Source organism: Leptinotarsa decemlineata, unplaced genomic scaffold (assembly GCF_025532065.1).
Source record: "Leptinotarsa decemlineata unplaced genomic scaffold, Ldec_3_MD MMD2_tig00026358_RagTag_RagTag, whole genome shotgun sequence".
NCBI lineage: Eukaryota > Metazoa > Arthropoda > Insecta > Coleoptera > Chrysomelidae > Leptinotarsa > Leptinotarsa decemlineata.
Genome location: NW_027412703.1, coordinates 2,410,966 through 2,430,909, shown reverse-complemented (window position 1 = coordinate 2,430,909; position 19,944 = coordinate 2,410,966). Strand labels below are relative to the sequence as shown.

At 33.6% G+C, this 19,944-nt stretch overlaps 1 protein-coding gene across 1 annotated transcript in view; it reads left to right on the top strand.

Moving 5' to 3' along the window:
- Positions 1-3,767: 3,767 nt before the first annotated feature.
- dx (deltex E3 ubiquitin ligase) overlaps positions 3,768-19,944 on the top strand; it is a 33,033-nt gene continuing 16,856 nt past the window's right edge. Inside the window, exons 1-5 of the mRNA XM_074184760.1 lie at positions 3,768-4,185; positions 6,688-6,839; positions 13,061-13,235; positions 16,251-16,469; positions 18,774-18,998. Coding sequence (XP_074040861.1) covers positions 3,960-4,185; positions 6,688-6,839; positions 13,061-13,235; positions 16,251-16,469; positions 18,774-18,998 — 997 coding nt within the window. The 5' untranslated portion in view covers positions 3,768-3,959. The remainder of the gene's footprint in view (positions 4,186-6,687; positions 6,840-13,060; positions 13,236-16,250; positions 16,470-18,773; positions 18,999-19,944) is intronic.

Below are 19,944 nucleotides of genomic sequence, written 5' to 3'. Positions count from 1 at the left end.
TATACTTTTTCTGTTTCATAAGTTGAACTGTTTCCAATATCTAAGTAGTACACATGCTAAAATCTAGGGACGTACATTAGTATTAGGTTATTTCAAAAGTTTTATCCGTTTTTATGAGTCTACTTTAAACTGTAATATCTCAGTGAATACTCATTCAATTTATTCGAAATGAGCGCCATTTGAATCAGTGCACAGTGCAGTTTTGGCAACGTAACACAAGTCGATTAATTCTGTCAGCATAAAAACTGTGTGCTTGAGATTCGATAAAGTCGACGAATGCCGTTTGTGCCTGGTCCTGATTGGCGAAAGTTCTACTGGTGAGAAAGTTCGAAGTGCTTGAAAAGATGACAGTCGGTTGACGAGAGGTCTGAGGAGTATGGTGGGTTAGGCAGAACTTTGACGTTCAGTTTGGACGGTGATTTGTGAAATGTGTGGACGGGCGTTGTCGTGGAGCAGAATCTGACCTTTCTGTTTACCAGTACCGACTGCTGTTGATGCAATTTTTGGTACATTTCGTCGATTTCCTCACAATAGGACTTTCCTGTGATGGTTTGGCCCGGTTGCAGAAAGTTACAGTGAGTCACACCAGCCGCTGACCACCATATAGTAAACATAGTCTTTTTTGTATGTATGCACTAAGGCCACATGTGAGTCATTGTAATTTCTCCCGAGAAGTTGTCCTCCTAGGTCATCGTCCATCATGTCCTTTCCAGGAATGTGGACAGGTCACTAGAAACATCTCCTTTATATCGGCAGGTGTAGGCCAAGGCTACTCGCCGAACACACAACCTTGAGGTATCTCAAGGCGGCCTCCGTGAAGGTTTTGGAAGGTGCAGCGACATAACTGTCGTTGCGCGGCTTCTTCAACCTTCCTGAGGTTCCCCTAGTGGAGGTGTTCAAGTGAGGACGCTTTCCTGCAGGGGCAGCCGGTTCCTTGCCTTTATTCAAGGCGGAGATCTTGGTGCCCGCCGCAGGAAGTGCCCTGGCTGTTGCAGGTGAAGTGGGGAAGGAGGAGGGTGCACTTACAGTTGCTGCCACTACTACCTCTTTCGCTCTCTTTCTCCTTTTGGTCTCGGTGCCGCAAATGCACCACCTTTGTATTACATCACGAGGTGATCTGCTATGTCTAGCCTCATTCCGACCGGTAAATTGGGGTGGACATTTCTGTTCATCCCCGGCCACCGCCATAGATATAAGGTGAACACTTCTGTCCAACCTCGGGATTGGTTTTTGTTGGTATGTTTGTTTCATATATGTGTGTTCCCACGAGTAGTAAGGGAAAAGTTGGTCACCTCTGGCAGAGCCCCGCATTACCAGAAGTAGGCTGATTACATTGAGATTTCGCCCGGTTCCCCAAGAGGGTCGTTCGTAACCGCATATCACCCTGCGGCCATTTATAGCTTTTGGCACGATTCCTTACACCTTAGCTTGGGTAGGCTCGTCCACGGTGGCATGTTTCGCAAAGGCTTCTGGGGAGTCTTAGTTTCCCTCACCCTACTTATTTCTGCCACTGACCAGGAGTCCAGCGATCCCGTCCGTAAGGCCACATATTGGCTTCCCGGACAGGGACCCCAGTACCCTGGCCGTTCCCCTATCCGCCACCTGGGGACGCGCCCGATAGGTAGCCCAACCCACGGGATCGTCATTTTTGATGAGTTTTCGCCTTTGGAAAGTGTCTGGGTGGCTCATCGGTATCCAAGCATCTCCTGTGGTCGTAGAGAATCCATTTTTCATCACATGTGATGATTCGATTCAAAAAAAGGATCTTTATGGATGCACAAAAGCAAAGAACAGACCTCGAAACGCGACAATTTATGTCGATCGTTCAAATAAGGGACGCCCACTTTTCAAGCTGTCTGACATTTCCAATACGTCTTGAACCATCAAAAATCGCATGGGAACTGGCGCCCAATTCTTCTCACACACTGTTTATCATGAGGCAGTCTCCATCAGGGTATTCAATTCCTCTTTTTGGATTACTAAAGGTCGACCACTTCGAGGCTGAAATCTCTGGTACGAAATTTCTTTAACCGACGTTGAGCAGCATACGAAGTAGGTATTTATAATACAAATGGAGTAAGCAAAAAATAAAAGTGTATGATGTATCAAAGAATACAGTGAAGAATACATCAGCAGCAATTTGCACAGTTTTGTAATAGTCGGGTACTAATTTCCAAAATTCCTTACCTATATTTTTTTCTCAGTTTTTTTCTAAAAACAACTTCTCAATGTGTATTGTTTTTGAAATTAATCAACTCGTCTAGTAACTTTAGCATGATCACATCCAAATGTAGCTAGTTGTGTAACAGTGCCTGTTTCCAAGTTCCAGGGATTTTCCACAAATAACAGATGTTTCTTGATTTTCCTCATTCCTGACATCTGTTCTTCAATTATTTGGACAATGGAGCTGAATAATTTGATATGATCACATGGTTCTGTGAAGAAATCTCAATACATTTTGGTTTGCCTTAAAAAAATGGTGTAAAGTGAATTATACAAATTTAGCTTACCTTTGAAAGCAAATTTCTCTACTTGTGACCCACGATTAAGTCCGACGAGTTTATCTGAGATATCTTACAGAAAGGCCAAAAGACACCATAAACTAGCATTTTCAAATTAACTGTAAAATTTGTTGTAATAAGAGAACAATTTCTTGTTGTAGAGAAAAAAATCGTTGAAGAACTTTCCCCTTAGCCTTCGCACCGTTGTATGCAAAAGAACACCGCCATTATTACCGTTCAGGTCCTCCAAAAGACTCGTCTTGAATTTCCTGTAGTTCAATTCTAGGACTCGGATTAAGTTTGATATGTTTATGTGACAGTTTTTATCTCGGCATCTACTTCAGCGACGAAGATACGGTGATGATAGATTTGTTAAGATTTTTTTTCTCAGCAGGGACACAAATCCACTATCCGACCCCGTCATTGATGGATATCTATCACACATACACACCTTTTTAATATCATGTCGACAAAGTCTGTACTTATACAGATTTTGTCGGAAAATTATCAATTTTATTTTGTACTATGCAGTATCTAACAAAAACAACACTATTATGTTGGTAAAATGTTAGTACTAAATCAGGATTATGAATTGTTTTAATAGGAAATAAATGGATTATGTATATACCGTGATAGTACAAGTTAAGCGCTATATTCCCCCAATGACATCACAAACGTGGCGGCAAAATTCTTTGACATTTCGTAACCCCCTTTGCAATATAAAAACCCTGGATAGGACCATAGAGATGGAAATATAGACTCACCATTACGTCACTTTTACATACATTCCACTGCTGATCACACGAAATTTTGGAAATGACGTTACTGCACAAACCTCAGAAGGTACAAACGAATGTGGCGGTTTTTGTAAAACCCTTCATAGTGAAAATCATACAATAAACTGTATTAATTAGTTCTTTATTATGGATTTTCATCAAGTATCGGCCAGTCCTATTCAATTATTGAAGGTGCTTCTAACTACGTCATCAGTAATATAGGTTGCATACTTAGTAGTCATTTATGTGTACCTAATTAAACAGTAATGAAATTAAGCACAGTTAATTATTTAGTGGTATTCGCAATTTTTTTTGTATTTAGACTATTTATTCACAGCTGATATAACAAAGAATTGGAAACATCATGACATTAATTCTGACTTTCAAGTGTATAAGTGAAGCAATGCCAAAACGTATATCTATCTCTATCCTTTTTTAGTTTGTGGAGTCAAGTGTTCTCTCTTCAATGACCGGTTCATCTTATGATATCGCTGGTTGGGTTTGTAAAATGGATTGTTTCATGTTTTGGTTTCTGTAATTTTTTGTTCTAGTTTCTGGTCTATGACTTCTTGAGCTTCCAACATAAAAAAACGAAAGATGTGTGCCTAATTTGGGAATCGAAAATCAAAGACTCAAATTGGATTATATAAATAGTTTGAAAAATGAGCGACAATATTCATAAATGCCACAATCCCCATTGGCTTCAATAATGTCTGGGCACGCAGTTGTTGTTTGGGAATATGAAATAAGATCTGGTTACTGGAAACCTTATAGCCCAGCAGTTAGTCAACATTTAGAAAGGGCAAATGGAAAGCAGCTCACCAGAGTTATTTTGTCGGATGCGGATCCTACTTTGTTGAATTACTTTGTAAATTTGAGGACCTTAACTCAAGAGTTGGAAGAATCAGGTACTTACATATACTGTTTTTGGCTAACATAGTAGTGCTTAGTACTTGCAGAGTGCTAAGAAGCACTAACAGTAAATAATTCAAAAATTAGAGATATGAAGAAAATGTACATGTCAGATTGACCTTTTGTTTATAAACAACTCTTTAATAAAAACTTTTTTATTCTCCACATAAATCATGAATTGGTGTGGTAGCCAAGATAAGTTTGAATAATAATAAGAATATTTCAACATGCTCCTTGGTATCATTATATAATTTATGACACTTCAGAAAAATATATTTTTCAACAAGCTCATTCTTGCAGTGACCATTTAAATTTCATTCGTGAGTGATGCAAAAAACACCAATAAAACACCAAATGCAAAAATGAAGGAAATCGTCAAACTTTTAAACAACTTCATTTCTTTTGAACCCAACTGAAAAATCCACTATATTTATTCACATGTCACCTTACATACTAATTTTCCAAATGTAAGTTTTTTTATATCAACTTATTCTATTGCCCCATCTTCCTTAATTTGTTATACTCTGACATGAAACATTTAATATAATTCAAATAATCAATCTTACTGAATGCTTCTTGAATTCCGTAAGTTGCGGTGGCTTGGTGAATGAAACTACTTGACGTTCTGAAGAACAGTACTATTAAATTTCAGTAATTCCTTTCACCACTTTTTCGAAAATATAATGTTAGTTTATATCAATATGTTTACTGAAACAATTCATTACTCCATTTTTTGAGTAAAATTTCAATTATAACTTATATATTAATCAATTGTTAGATCAGTCCACAATTTGGTGACCTTCATATAATGTGGATATTGATATGCTTGAAAGTGTTGAAAACAAGTTTTTAAGGTACTCTGCATACACATTAGAATGTCATATTGGTGAATATAACTATAAAATTATATTGGGAATTCTTAACTTGAATACTCTGGCTCATAAAAAATTACACAAATTCACAGAACTTGTTGAACTTATAACTTTTAATGTGAATCCAAAGACAGTAAGAAATATATAAATCTTCCAAGTACCCTTTTATTGTACCAACTATGTAGATTTAGATCTTTTAAATTCTTTTTTGAAACCATTTAAAAAGACTGAGAAAAGATTGTAATTAATTGGTTTAGATAGATTAATGTTACAGCACATATGTGTGAATTTGTTAATTATTTTGTAAGAAATAGGCAATGCCATAAATAAAGAATTATATTGGCAGATACGCTCGCGATCAAATTCAGTTTATAGATATATTACATGGAAAAGTCTCGGGCCTAACACATAGATGGCGCCAGTCTTATTGCACTCACCGCTTTTGCAGTTAGTACTTACCTTTAAAAAAAAGGTGTTGAAATTTAATGATATCCTACTCATAAGTTTGTGAGTTACTGTGCTAAGAGTAACACTACTTTTGTTGTTTTCAAAACAACGAATTAAAAACCATTTTATGTTTTTATTTTACCCTGACTCTTGATGGGAAAAAAATACCGTTCAAACGAAACAATGGCTTGAAAAGTGTTATAAGGACTCCACTCCTTCAGAAACAACAATTAATTTTTGGTTTGCTGACTTCAAACGTGGTCAAAGCGACACCGATGATGCAGAATGCAGTGGATGTCCAAATAAGGCAATAACTCCAAAATCTTTTCGAATGATCGAAAAGTGAAGTTGTGTGATATCAATGAGCATTTGACTATGAGAAAGCTCTGCTCAAAGTCGTTCAAAGTGGGCTCGCGCAAGCTCACCGTTGATGAAAAACAAGAATGTCTTGATGATTCTGAACAGTGGCCGTGTACAAACATAACTAAACCGGAGTTTTACATCGATATATTACAGTGGATGAAACATGTATACATCACTTCACTCTGGAATCAAAACGATCATCATCTAAGTGGAGAGCAACTGGTGAACCTCATCCAAAGCGCTCGAAAGCACAACAATCGCCTGGAAAGGTTATGGCGTTGTTATTTTGGGATGTGTATGGTGTAATATTCATCGACTATCTTGAGAAGGGAAATACCATCAAAGGTGAATATTATATAGCGTTATTGCAAAGAAACGACCACATTTGGAAAAGAAAAGAATTTTGTTTCATCAAGACAACACACTGTGTCACAATTTAATCAAAACAATGGTAAAACTACATGAATTGAACTTCGAATTGCTCCCACTTCCACCTTATTCGCCAGATTTGACTCCCAGCGAATATTGGCCGTTCGCAGACCTCAAAAAAATTCTCACTGGTAAGAAATTCATCTCGAATGAAGAGGTTATTGCCGAAACTGAGTCCTATTCTGAGGCAAAAAGATAAGTCGTTCTACAAAAGTGGCATTGAAATGTTAGAGCGGTACTGGAATGATTGACTGGCTCTGTATGGAGATTATGTTGATAAATAAAGCGAATTTTTAACAAAAAAACGCCTTTTCTCTCGTAGGCCAAGGACTTTTCAGCCCATGTTTAAAAAAAAAGTGTTAGATATGAAGTTGCATTATTTTTCAGGAGACATCGTACCTGTCAGAAGAAAATGTTATTCGCCGTCTTCCCCTGCAGGTAAGGGGGCTAGGTGGGAATGTGCAGGTTCTGATCATGGTCAAGAATGGCATCCCTTTGACATGGACATACAGTGTCTGATTGAAGAGGCTTGGGCTAGGGTAAGAAAAAAATTGCTAATGTAATGTTACAATGTGAAATTAATTTTGTTCCCTTCGGTATTTATCGACAAGATATATAAATCCTTCATTTAGTCAAAGACTAATAATACAGGTCAATGAGTAACAATTTTAAAAGAAATCAACAAAATCTAAAAATAAAATTGATTTGTTGTCACTTGTAGATTGTCATAAAGCAATAAAGTATATATACACACACTTATACAGACAGGGCTTTTCATGATGAGCGTTAATTAGCCGTTTCTGACAAACTATTTAAGGGATCAACCTGAAAATTTCACAGTATGCATAAATCAATATGACCTACACATCTAAAATATTTCAGACGAAGCGGCGTTGTCGCTTCTGCTATAAAGTAGCGGCTTCTTTGATTCTTCAAATGGAACACCCCGTATATAATATCATATTATGATTCATTATCACTTTATCAACAAATTCATATACTATTTCCCTATACCTATCTATTACCGTTTAGAAGATATAAATTAATTTCGATATATTTTTTACCAAACATGAACTTTTATAAATGCTGATAATCTTGAACTCTCTTGCACTAAAACGATCAAATTTGAAATGGAGTGGAGTGATACTATGAGAATCTTCACTCCGAGTCACATTTTCATTTGCCTCATACAGGGTCAAAAAATGCAGATACTTTGATCTCATGAAAAAATGAGTGGGACTCAATTTTTTCAAAAAAAATGTTGTATATTCAACATTTTTTTTGTACTTAGTAATATTTCTTTTTGATCCAGTTTTTTAACTCTCAGATCAGTCAACTCGAAATTGGTATGTACCTACTTTAGAAAAAGTTACAATTTCTTTACATTGAGGTATTGGTCTCTAACGTACAATAGTACACATTAATATTTTTTGATAGTGTGCTTTGGAAAAATAAATAAACCAATTATTTAACGTCAGACTTTCGTTGGTGGTTTTGACTGATTGTGATAGCTACCAACTATAATAGAATAATGTCAAGATTAGGTTACAGTAATGAAGATTTCTTGAATTTATTAATAATTTATGGTGAGTGCAAAAGAATTGCAAGTAGAACATCGACTACTAAAAAACTGTAGGTTGCATGGAACCTTCCGTCCAAAAATCATTTGTAAGAAGACTAAAGTGGATGATGATGACAATGGTATAACAGTTTTGGGATACTTTCATGCATTTCCAAATGCTTCTCTGCACGAGGCTGAAAGTAAGATAGGTATACCCTACGTGACAATTTGTCGAATTCTTAATAAGCATAAATGGCATCCCTATAAGTTCTACTGTGTCCAACATTTGAAAGAGACTGATTTACCTCGTAGAGTGGAATTCTTTGAATGGTTACTTGTCAAGACTCAAGAGGATGATCATTTCCTTGACAATATCATATGGACAGATGAGGCCAAGTTCACAAAAAATGGAGTTTTCAATAGACACAACACTCATTATTGGGCGCCAGAAAATCCCCATGTTGTCCGCCAAAGGGGTTTTCAAGAAAGATGACAATTCAATGTATTTTGTGCCATAAAGAATGAGTCAATTTTTTATATCGAGTTTTATGATGATAATTTGAATGCATCAAAATATGAAGATTCACTAAGGAATGGAATTCAAATGATTTTAAATAATAGACCAGGAAGAGAACGTGTATGGTACCAAATGGATGGTGCTCCACCCCATAATTCTCATTCAGTCAGCGAAGCTTTAATCGAAATCTTCAAAGACAGATGGATTGGTAATAATGGACCTTTACGTTGGCCTCCTAGAACACCAGACAACAATCCATTAGGTTATTTCGTGTGGGGTTTCATTAAAAATATGGTTTACTCTACTCCAATAACAACAATGGAAGATATGAAATCGAGAGTTACAACTGCTTTCAATAGTTTGACTCCAGACTTGATCAGAAGCGCTACACATGACAATCTTTTGAAGAGATAAAAATGAGTGGGACTCAATTTTTTCAAAAAAAATGTTGTATATTCAACATTTTTTTTGTACTTAGTAATATTTCTTTTTGATCCAGTTTTTTAACTCTCAGATCAGTCAACTCGAAATTGGTATGTACCTACTTTAGAAAAAGTTACAATTTCTTTACATTGAGGTATTGGTCTCTAACGTACAATAGTACACATTAATATTTTTTGATAGTGTGCTTTGGAAAAATAAATAAACCAATTATTTAACGTCAGACTTTCGTTGGTGGTTTTGACTGATTGTGATAGCTACCAACTATAATAGAATAATGTCAAGATTAGGTTACAGTAATGAAGATTTCTTGAATTTATTAATAATTTATGGTGAGTGCAAAAGAATTGCAAGTAGAACATCGACTACTAAAAAACTGTAGGTTGAATGGAACCTTCCGTCCAAAAATCATTTGTAAGAAGACTAAAGTGGATGATGATGACAATGGTATAACAGTTTTGGGATACTTTCATGCATTTCCAAATGCTTCTCTGCACGAGGCTGAAAGTAAGATAGGTATACCCTACGTGACAATTTGTCGAATTCTTAATAAGCATAAATGGCATCCCTATAAGTTCTACTGTGTCCAACATTTGAAAGAGACTGATTTACCTCGTAGAGTGGAATTCTTTGAATGGTTACTTGTCAAGACTCAAGAGGATGATCATTTCCTTGACAATATCATATGGACAGATGAGGCCAAGTTCACAAAAAATGGAGTTTTCAATAGACACAACACTCATTATTGGGCGCCAGAAAATCCCCATGTTGTCCGCCAAAGGGGTTTTCAAGAAAGATGACAATTCAATGTATTTTGTGCCATAAAGAATGAGTCAATTTTTTATATCGAGTTTTATGATGATAATTTGAATGCATCAAAATATGAAGATTCACTAAGGAATGGAATTCAAATGATTTTAAATAATAGACCAGGAAGAGAACGTGTATGGTACCAAATGGATGGTGCTCCACCCCATAATTCTCATTCAGTCAGCGAAGCTTTAATCGAAATCTTCAAAGACAGATGGATTGGTAATAATGGACCTTTACGTTGGCCTCCTAGAACACCAGACAACAATCCATTAGGTTATTTCGTGTGGGGTTTCATTAAAAATATGGTTTACTCTACTCCAATAACAACAATGGAAGATATGAAATCGAGAGTTACAACTGCTTTCAATAGTTTGACTCCAGACTTGATCAGAAGCGCTACACATGACAATCTTTTGAAGAGATTACATGTTTGTTTAAGTAGAGGTGGAGATGTGTTTGAACATATTCTGAAATACACTAACGATTAAATTAACTCATTAATTTATGGGTTTATCATTTTCAGTTCATATTTCAGCATTAATAAAACTATTGTTTGAAGAGAAGTTTCATTCGATGGTTGAAGAGTATTTTAATAATTATCTTTTCATTGTATTATATGTGACTAATTGAGAAACATCAAACGAAATCTGTTTTACAAAAATGAGTGATGAACAAGGAAACCATGTCAATTTCCGTTTGAAACAGTTTATCTCGAAAACGGTTCAAAATAGAAATAGTATTATCCAAACAAAGTTAATCTAAAATTGGATGTAGAGCTCAAAAATGTTGAAATATACAGGGTGTTCCATTTGAAAAAATTGAGTTTCACTCATTTTTTCATGAGATCAAAGTATCTGCATTTTTTGAAGACCCTGTATGAGGCAAATGAAAATATGACTCAAAGTGAAGATTCTCATAGTATCACTCCACTCCATTTCAAATTTGATCGTTTTAGTGCAAGAGAGTTCAAGATTATCAGCATTTATTAAAGTTCATGTTTGGTAAAAAAATATCGAAATCAATTTATATCTTCTAAACGGTAATAGATAGGTATAGGGAAATAGTATATGAATTTGTTGACAAAGTGATAATGAATCATAATATGATATTATATACGGGGTGTTCCATTTGAAAAATCAAAGAAGCCGCTAATTTATAGTAGAAGCAACAACGTCTGAAATATTTAAGGCTTGTAGGTCATATTGACTCATGCATACTGTAGAATTTTCAGGTTGATCCGTTGAATAGTTTGCCAGAAACGGCTAATTAACGCTCATCATGAAAAGCCCTGTATACACACTCATACATACAAAATTGTTAATTACTAAGTTACATCTCGTCTCGAATATATTAGCATAAAATCTTGCGAATACATAAAAAATATGAAAAGTTTCTAAACTAGAAGTTTACGTCTCACAACAATTATAGATCCTGTGTGTTTATAAAATGAACGTCAAGTCTCATTACGTTTTTCCATCATATATTTTTTTAATAACTTTTTGAAAAGGTCAATAGGATCTATATCCTTCAATTCTGGGGTTAAATCATTTAAAGCTTTGAGTCCTTTAACAAAGACAGAATTTTGAGAAGTATTTGTCCTTACTAGAAGTAAGTGAAAGCAATTTCTTGATCCGGTTGGGTATTGATGCAGTTCAAAATTGTAACTTATTTTATCAATTAAGTATTTAGGTGCCCGTCATGTTTTGATTTTAAAAATGAAAATAAGTGTCTGGTACAACAGATAATCTTTAATTGTTAACCATCCTAAACTGTCCAACATGGTTTTTAAAGGAGTGCGTCTGCTACATGACAAAATGATATGCATCGATCGGTTTTGTAGTTTTTGGAACCTGTTAATTTGGTTTTGGTTCAGTAGGTATAAAATAGTGGAGCAATAGTTCAAATGGGAAAGTATAATACTATTGTATATCACCGTTTTTGTCCATGCATTAAGGTATCTTGAACATCTGAAAAAAAAGTTTACTTTAAAAGAAATAGTTTTTAATATATACTTTGCATGTTCTTTAAACGTTAGTCCATATTCAACTATAATACCCGAGTATTTGATTTTTTCACTTGTTCGATTGGGTTCCCGCATAGTTTGATTTCCAAATTCTGGCTTGGCAGTGTTTTAATCTGGTTTTCTTTTGCAATGAGCATACATTTTCTTTTATTTTCATTTATTTCAAGTAAATTACTGCAACACCATTTATGAATACAATTTATTGTAGAGTTTATCGTTTCCGTCAAAATTCCATGGTCTGTGGAAGAAAAATAGATGAGGGTGTCATCTGCAAATAAGTGGATTTCACATATTCCAGCTTCTCCTACTATATCATCTATATAAATAAGGAAGAGTAAAGGGCCGGGAATACTACCTTGTGGCACCCCAAATTTATTTTCTATTTCGTCGGATTCTATGTTATTCAGAAGCAACTTTTGTTTTCTATTATCAAGATAATTTGCAAACCATTTCAATGCTTCACCCACAATACCGATACTTTCCATCTTTAGCACTAATCTATTTCTATCCACAGTCTCAAAAGCCCTCTGTAGATCAAGGAATACTGCACCTACTAGTTTATTTCCTTCCAAACTTGTTTTCCAATTATCTGAAACACATTGAAATGCCGTTTCACAACTATGCTTGCTTCGAAAACCAGATTGAACACTATTAACTATGTTATCTTCAACATATCTTACCAATTGTTCATACACTACCTTTTCTAAGATTTTTTCAATCGAGCTTAGCATATTTATTGATCTTAAATCGGAAGCTTTATTAGAATTAGATACCTTTGGCAGTGGAATTATTGTTGCTATTTTCAATTCATTTGGAAACATACTAGTCTCTAGTGAAGTATTAACGGTTCTGTAATATTATGTCGTTGGTACTACTTTTATTGGGCATTGAAAAAATAATATTCTTTAACTCCATGTAATCAACCATCCTAAATTCTTCCAATTGAGAGTTATAATTCAGAGTTGTGATAGGGTATTTTGGCATACTTTTGTCAATATTTTCAATTATGTCCTTTATGCTATTGATATAATATTTGTTTAAAGCGTTGAGTATATCACAGTTATCTTTGATAGTTTCCTGTTCGAAAATTTGAATTTCATTTAAAACACACGTGTTTTGGTTTTTTTTTTAAACAGACCTTGTATTATATATGCGCGCGTGTGTGTATAATAAAAAAATACCAATCCCTTACTTCACATGTGAGATCTACGATTTTGTAGATACATATGGCGGATACCTGCTGCGCAAAAAATTGAAGTAAGGCCATCAGGCGTCTGTGTAATATCTGGTGGGTCTCACATGAGAGGTGAGTAGCAAAAACATATGTAATATGAACCCGATAATTTTTCTACATTTTCTTGTTGATTTTCACCAACAAGATTTCACTGAATTCTTTTTGTTCCAGGGAGATCAATTACTGGATATGAGTAAAACTCATTTGGGCTTTCCCTATTTGATTAACTTCAGTAATCTAACTCAAAGGTGGTTAACCAACGGATATATGAGAAATGTAAGAAGAATCAAACAAGCTCCGTACCCTCTTGTCAAGGTCAGATTAGAAGAATTGTCTGCTGTAACAGGTAAGGTGTAAATTTGCGGCTTTCTGGATGTTGGTTTAATAAAAATATTCTTGACTCTCCTTGCGAGCACAAGATCAAAGGGAAAGTCAAAATTGCGTAAGGTCACAATTGCAAAAGTCAAATCTTACTTTTGGACTCGTGGTGCACTGTTTGGAACCTTTGGTGTAGTAATGAATATTACTGAAGGTTTTTCCCAACACCAAACCGTTATTTTAACACCTCAACACGTGTTTAAAATTCCGAATAATTGCGATGCCTGGAAAAATATTTATTCGAGGTCAAAGGTCAAAAATCTCGAAAAAAATTGTTTTTTCGCGATTTTCAGGAAAACGGTAAGTTTTATCATAAAATAACCTCACATAAAAATTGTAGATCATAAAATTCTCTACAAAAAAATGTATCAATATTTTTTTTCTTAGAGCCACCGTTTCTGAGATACGACGAGTCAAAAAGTTGTAATCGTTGTTATATGCACACGTTTCCACGCCACCTATGAGGAAGTGTACTTGCGTTTTTTTTAACGTGGTTTCCCCAGTAGGCCTATTCCACATGTCTGTTGTGATTCTGTCAAATTGAAAACTTGCATAATAAAATATATTAGGGAGGGTTGGAAATTATAAAAGCTATTGAAATTGAAAAAATGTAAAAATTTATTCATCTGAGTCATAACCTTCAAATACTTCTTCTTGTCGTTCTTCTTCTTGGTCTTCTTCTTCTTGATCTTCTTCTTCTTGATCTTCTTCTTCTTCTTGATGTTCATCCTGGATGTAGGAAAACGGCGTCAAGAGTGATGTATCGCATGTTTCCTCGTTGGTATCAAATGAATCCTCCACTATTGGTGATTCAACATTAGAACATGACTGGCCTTGACAATGTGTACATCCCAGAGAACACAACAGTCCAATTTTTTTACAACCACATTTAGCGCTGCATCCCTTTTTACAGTTGCAAAAAATTGTGTTCAGCAGTTTTTCCGGCGCAGGAGGGAGTAAAGTCGGAATAGGTTCTAATGCATTGTCGACCAACTTCCAACCCCAGTCTTGTGGGTCTAGCTGATAACCAAGCCACACTTGAACTTGGTAATATACCCGGAAAAGATGTTGATGAGCAGCAACTGAGGTTGGAGGAAGGAAGACAAGCTAATTGCTTATTTTTAGTGTTTTTTATGAAACATGCTTATCGATACTTATCTAAGCAGGTGGTTTTTTTTCGGAGCTTTGTACATAGAAAGAAGAAACTGAATCCCGTTGGTGATAATTTCTTGTTGATTCAAATAACTTTTTTTGAAAACTTCAGCACATTGAACTGAATCTTGTTTTTCAAACATTTTAAAGACTGTTACTGCATTTTACAGGAGGAGTTGTTGTAAAATGAAGACGTCGTATCACAGCCAGTTATTGCGTAACAAAATAGCACATGATTTTGTCTCTTTGCAAGAGTAGATAAACTTTTTGACGAATATATTTCGGTTTGACTTTGAGCTTTTCCTGGCTTCAGAAAGAAAAATGTTTTTTCAGGTGGAGTTTGAGCAGTAAGAAGTACGAGTAAGTCTACATCTTCACCAACAACAATAGTTGTATTTCTCAAATTAAATTGCACTATAGCTGTTTCAATAATCAGTACGTCGGCATCGTTATTAGCCTGTTTAACCAATATATTTTCGCCAATAAACTTATCCTTCAACATTGAAATGAACCGAGATTTGTTGTGAGTATTTTCAAGAAATTTCTGTTGACTGGTAGGAACTGTCATAAGTTCATCAAATGGAATATCGGAAGATGAAGATGTTGCTAAAGTTCGACGACGTTGTTCTGCAGCTTTAATATTCCTCGTTAATACTTTTACTTAAATTACAACTTCAGAGATGTATATACGTGGCATACTTATGCATATAGTGACGATTACAACTTTTTAACTCGTCGTAATCTCATAAACGGTGGCTCTAAGAAAAAAAAGTATTGATACATTTTTTGTGGAGAATTTTATGATCTACAATTTTTATGTGAGGTTATTTTATGATAAAACTTACCGTTTTCCTGAAAATCGCGAAAAAACAATTTTTTTCGAGATTTTTGACCTTTGACCTCGAATAAATTTTTTTCCAACCATCGCAATCATTCGGAATTTTAAAATCTTATTTTTAACTATGTTTTGTAAAAACATAGTCAACCAAAACTCTACAAGTTTATATATTCTACAACTAGTATGTATATCAAAGAAAATTACCAAAATTTTACCGAAAAATACTGATTTACAGTCTTACCGTGCTAGCAATCGCACGTTAAAAGGTAAGACCTCGTTAGTCCTCAGCTCGCACAAGTGTCGACTTCTGAGGGTTGTCGGCGGTGTTGTAAATTCCCTGTAAACACAGGATTCTACAAGCTATCTGACTCTCCTATAACTTGATTAAGCACCCTTGATATGTTGAAGTTGATTTCAATTCTGGTCTATTCAGAATGAGATAAGGGGTTTTCCTTATCCATGGTGTCCTACTTTGATGATGGGTTGGGAATTTGGAAGGTACCCAAGTACCAATGGTATCCCAGAGACTCTGATACTGTTACTCAATAAGGCCCATACACAAGCCTGGTCCGTAAGTGAAAAAACATATAGGACCACCCAGAAACTTGTTCGATTAGGGCCTATTTTTTCAAATATAAGAGCAATTGTTTATTGACATTTTGTTTTTTTTTACTAATGATAATAATGCCTATATTTTTTATTCTCGTTGAGTAATGCGCCTCTACTTAACCAAGAAGCATTTACAAATATTCAATAGTAAATACATTATAAACTCCTACAAAAGCCAACATTATTAATCGTTCTACTCAAATTACAATAATTATGATCTATTTCATACAGAGATGAAATATTTACCGCATACTCGTGAAGATGATTTTCTAGAAGAATGGAAAATAAACACTTTGAACGTGTTTTTATCAGTCAGTAGGTTAATTTTTCTTTCAGTTTTCAATGTTTTTAACAATATTCGTTAACATAAATTCTATATTTTAGGTCGCAGAACTGCAGACTTGAAAAAATCTTGCCGACCGTCAAATAACCCACAACAAAATCTTCCAACTAAAGTAATAGGAAGTAGTGCTGCTCTCAACCAAACTGAAAATAACAAGAAAAACGTGAATAAGAAAAAATCGAATAACAAAGGAAAAAGTGGAAATGACACGACAACCACAAACTTAGCCAGACAAATACTGAATAACTTGAATATATTTAGTAAGTATAAGTTTTTGAGATATTTCTTTGGGAGTTTTAAAAATATCAGTGGGAACATCATTGAAAAAATGTTCTCTTTTATTTAATTATAATAATAATAATAATAACAGTAATATATTCCAGAGAATGTTCTAGATTTTTTTAAAGAAAATATAAAATAATGAAACGTCACACAATTTGTACAAAAAAATTAAAAACTATCTAGATATTGATAGAAATATTCTACTTGAAATATTAAAGTATTATGGCATATCAGGGATTATTTTTGATTGGATTCAAAGTTACTTATTCAACAGAAGACAAAAAACAAAATTTGGAAAAGAATTGTCAGATTAACTTATAATTGATAGTGGCATACCCCAGGGTAGTGTGTTAGGTCCATTGCTTTTTATTATTTAACTAAATGATATTGACCAAATTTATGGATCACACTGTATAAATCTGTTTGCAGATACATTGGTCTATTGTTTACATGAAAATTCGGATCAGGCAATTGTTGAAATAAATAGGTCTTTAAATAGCGTTGAAACATATTTATTCAATAATAAACTTAAACTAAATGTCGTAAAACAAATGCTTTTGACATCATCTTATAAGTATGATCAAAATGTTTGGGCAAATGCTGTTATAAAAATTGATAATGTTAACATTGAAATTGTGACTGAAATAAAATATTTAATTTTTATAATTGATGAAAATTTTGAACTAAATAGTCATGCTGATTTTTGTTTGTAAAAAAATATCTAAAAACTTTTCTTTTTCTCTTATATGTAAAAAAGCGTCTATGTATGCTAGGTTGAATCTTTTAAAGAGTCTAATACAACCTCACCTGTCTAACCGTTACACAGCAATTAAATTGATGTTACAGTGTGTAAACTGGTTTTCAGTTGAAGAACATATATTATTTATGAGTATGATCTGTATATTTAAGTTGCATAAAGGACTGCTACCCAATTACTTTCAAAAATTATTATTGAGAAATAATGAAGTTCAAGATTACAATACCAGAAGAATTAACAATTTTTACATTAATGAAACAAACACTAAATTTGGATGGAATAGTATATTTCATAAAGGCTTAAATTAATTTAATAAATCTAATTCAATAAACCAATTCAAGTCATCATTAAAGAAGTAATGACACTGCACGTAATACTAGGGCAAATGGCCAATATATACCTTTATCAGTCCCCAGAACCACCCAATACCAAAATTCAATTGTTTACAATGGTACGAAAATGTTCAACCATCTACCGAAGCAAATTAAAAATATTCATAGCACTCCGAAATTCAGAAGGGCTGTAAAAAATTTTTTAATAACAAGACCGTTTTATGATTTGAGGGAATTTTTTGAACAAAATTTTGAATAGTTGTGACAGCAGTACAAAATATGTCGTATCTATGTCTCTCACTAAATAGTTTTAAAGGTAGGTGTGTATGTATGACTATATATGTATGTACATATTAACTGTATTAAGAAATCAAACATTTTATAAAATTATTATATGTGTGTACATGGGTCTATGTACGTGTATATGTGTGTATATGTATATATGTCTGTGTGTGTGTATATATGTATGTGTATGTGTGTATATATGTGTATGTATATATGTATATGTGTATATATGTATATATATTATTTTAATGTTTTTATCATCTGACAATTCTTTCCTGTTTTGTATTTATAACCAATTAATATAGAATAAATTAGGGAAAACTGTTTTTATTTCTATTCTACTGTATTGTTGTGAAAATATTTTATAGAAACATGACTGTATATATACATTAAGTACATCCACTTTTAACATCCGACAATCCATATTGGTTTGCATAATTTTAATTTCATTTAATTATCATGATTTCCTGCTCATTTTAAGCAGTTAGGATTTATGTACTATTATATTTAGGAGCTTTGTCAATAAGAATTCTATTCTTCAGATAATAAAGCATGCTTTGATTTGATTATTAGAGACAGGTCATTATGTTATTTTTTTTGTTGGTGTTTCTTTAATGTGATCTTTAGATATATGTATATTTTGTTTTCCTTTAAATGCAATTTCAAATGTTCATTATATATACATAGTTTAAATGTTGTAAGATATTTATAAATTTGTAATATTTTTGTATATTAGGCTTGCCTACTAGATAAATAAATGAATAAAATAACTTTTTGTGTAAAAGACCCTTAACTGATATATTAATCTCAGCGTATCTTTTTCTTCAATTATAATATGTGTGAAATGTAATTTCACTAAATTATTTCTATGCTAGAGATTTTAATTTTCCCCATCAATTAATTTTCAGGTCATAAATCTACTAATAGTGCTCCATCGCAAACAAGTGAAAACCGAACATTACTAGATGCTGACAGTAGCAGCACAAAGTCTGGTCGAAGGCCAAGCCTAGACACTGTCTCAACCTATTTGAGCCAAGAAAGCAGAGAGAGTCAAGCAACTGCTTCCACTTCAGACCTCATGCATTGTAGCGGAAGTGACGATGGAGTGGTTCAGGATTTACCGTCAATCTCTGGTAAATAAATTGTTGATTTCTTTAGGACATCCTAAATATACATACATTATCTCAAAAATATATAAATAAATGACATAAATAACAAACATGATGATATGATGAAGATAAAAAGAATAAAAACCATTTTTCAATGATTCCAGAATGGTTTCAACATGAGGATATACATAATAAATATATTACCAAACAGAAAAAAAAATCAAGTATATTATATATAGTTCATGAGCTCTTTTTTGAATTGGAAAACATTTATTGAATCTTTCAACGAAAGTGAGAGTTTGTTATACTCATTCAAACCTTCATAAAATAAAGACTTCATCGTACTAGTCAAATTAGTTCGAGAAAGGTGGAAATTTTGGGAGCTACTCGCTCTTGTTAAGTGGTTATGGATTTGAGATTTATATATTCAAAATTCTTCAAAATAAGTTGGAAGCAAGTTATGTGTTAGTTTGAAAATAAATATCATTGCTAACTCGTACAGTCTCTGGGAAACAGACAGCCACTGCAATGTACTTAACATATTTGATATAATGTTATATCTATTCACTTGTAAAATAATCCTCATTTCACGATTCTGTAACTTTGGTAAAGCCGATACCTTATTTTCGTCAAATGAGTATAACAGACTAGCACAATAATCAAAATGGGATTGGATTATGCAATTATATAATGTAATTTTTGAGTACATCGAAAGCTGAGATGAAATTCTTGAGAAAAAATATATTTTTTTTATTAATTTTTCTATATATATAATCAAAATGAGCATGAAGAGATAAACGATTATCCACCATGAAACCTAAGTATTTGAATTCACTTACGAACTCTATTACATCACCTGCAATTTGTAATCTTATGTTGAGATTGTTGATGAGTGATAGCTTGTAACCAGTTGATAAGATCATATATTTTGTTTTGGAGGTCTTGAGTTTTAATTTATTGCTATTCATGT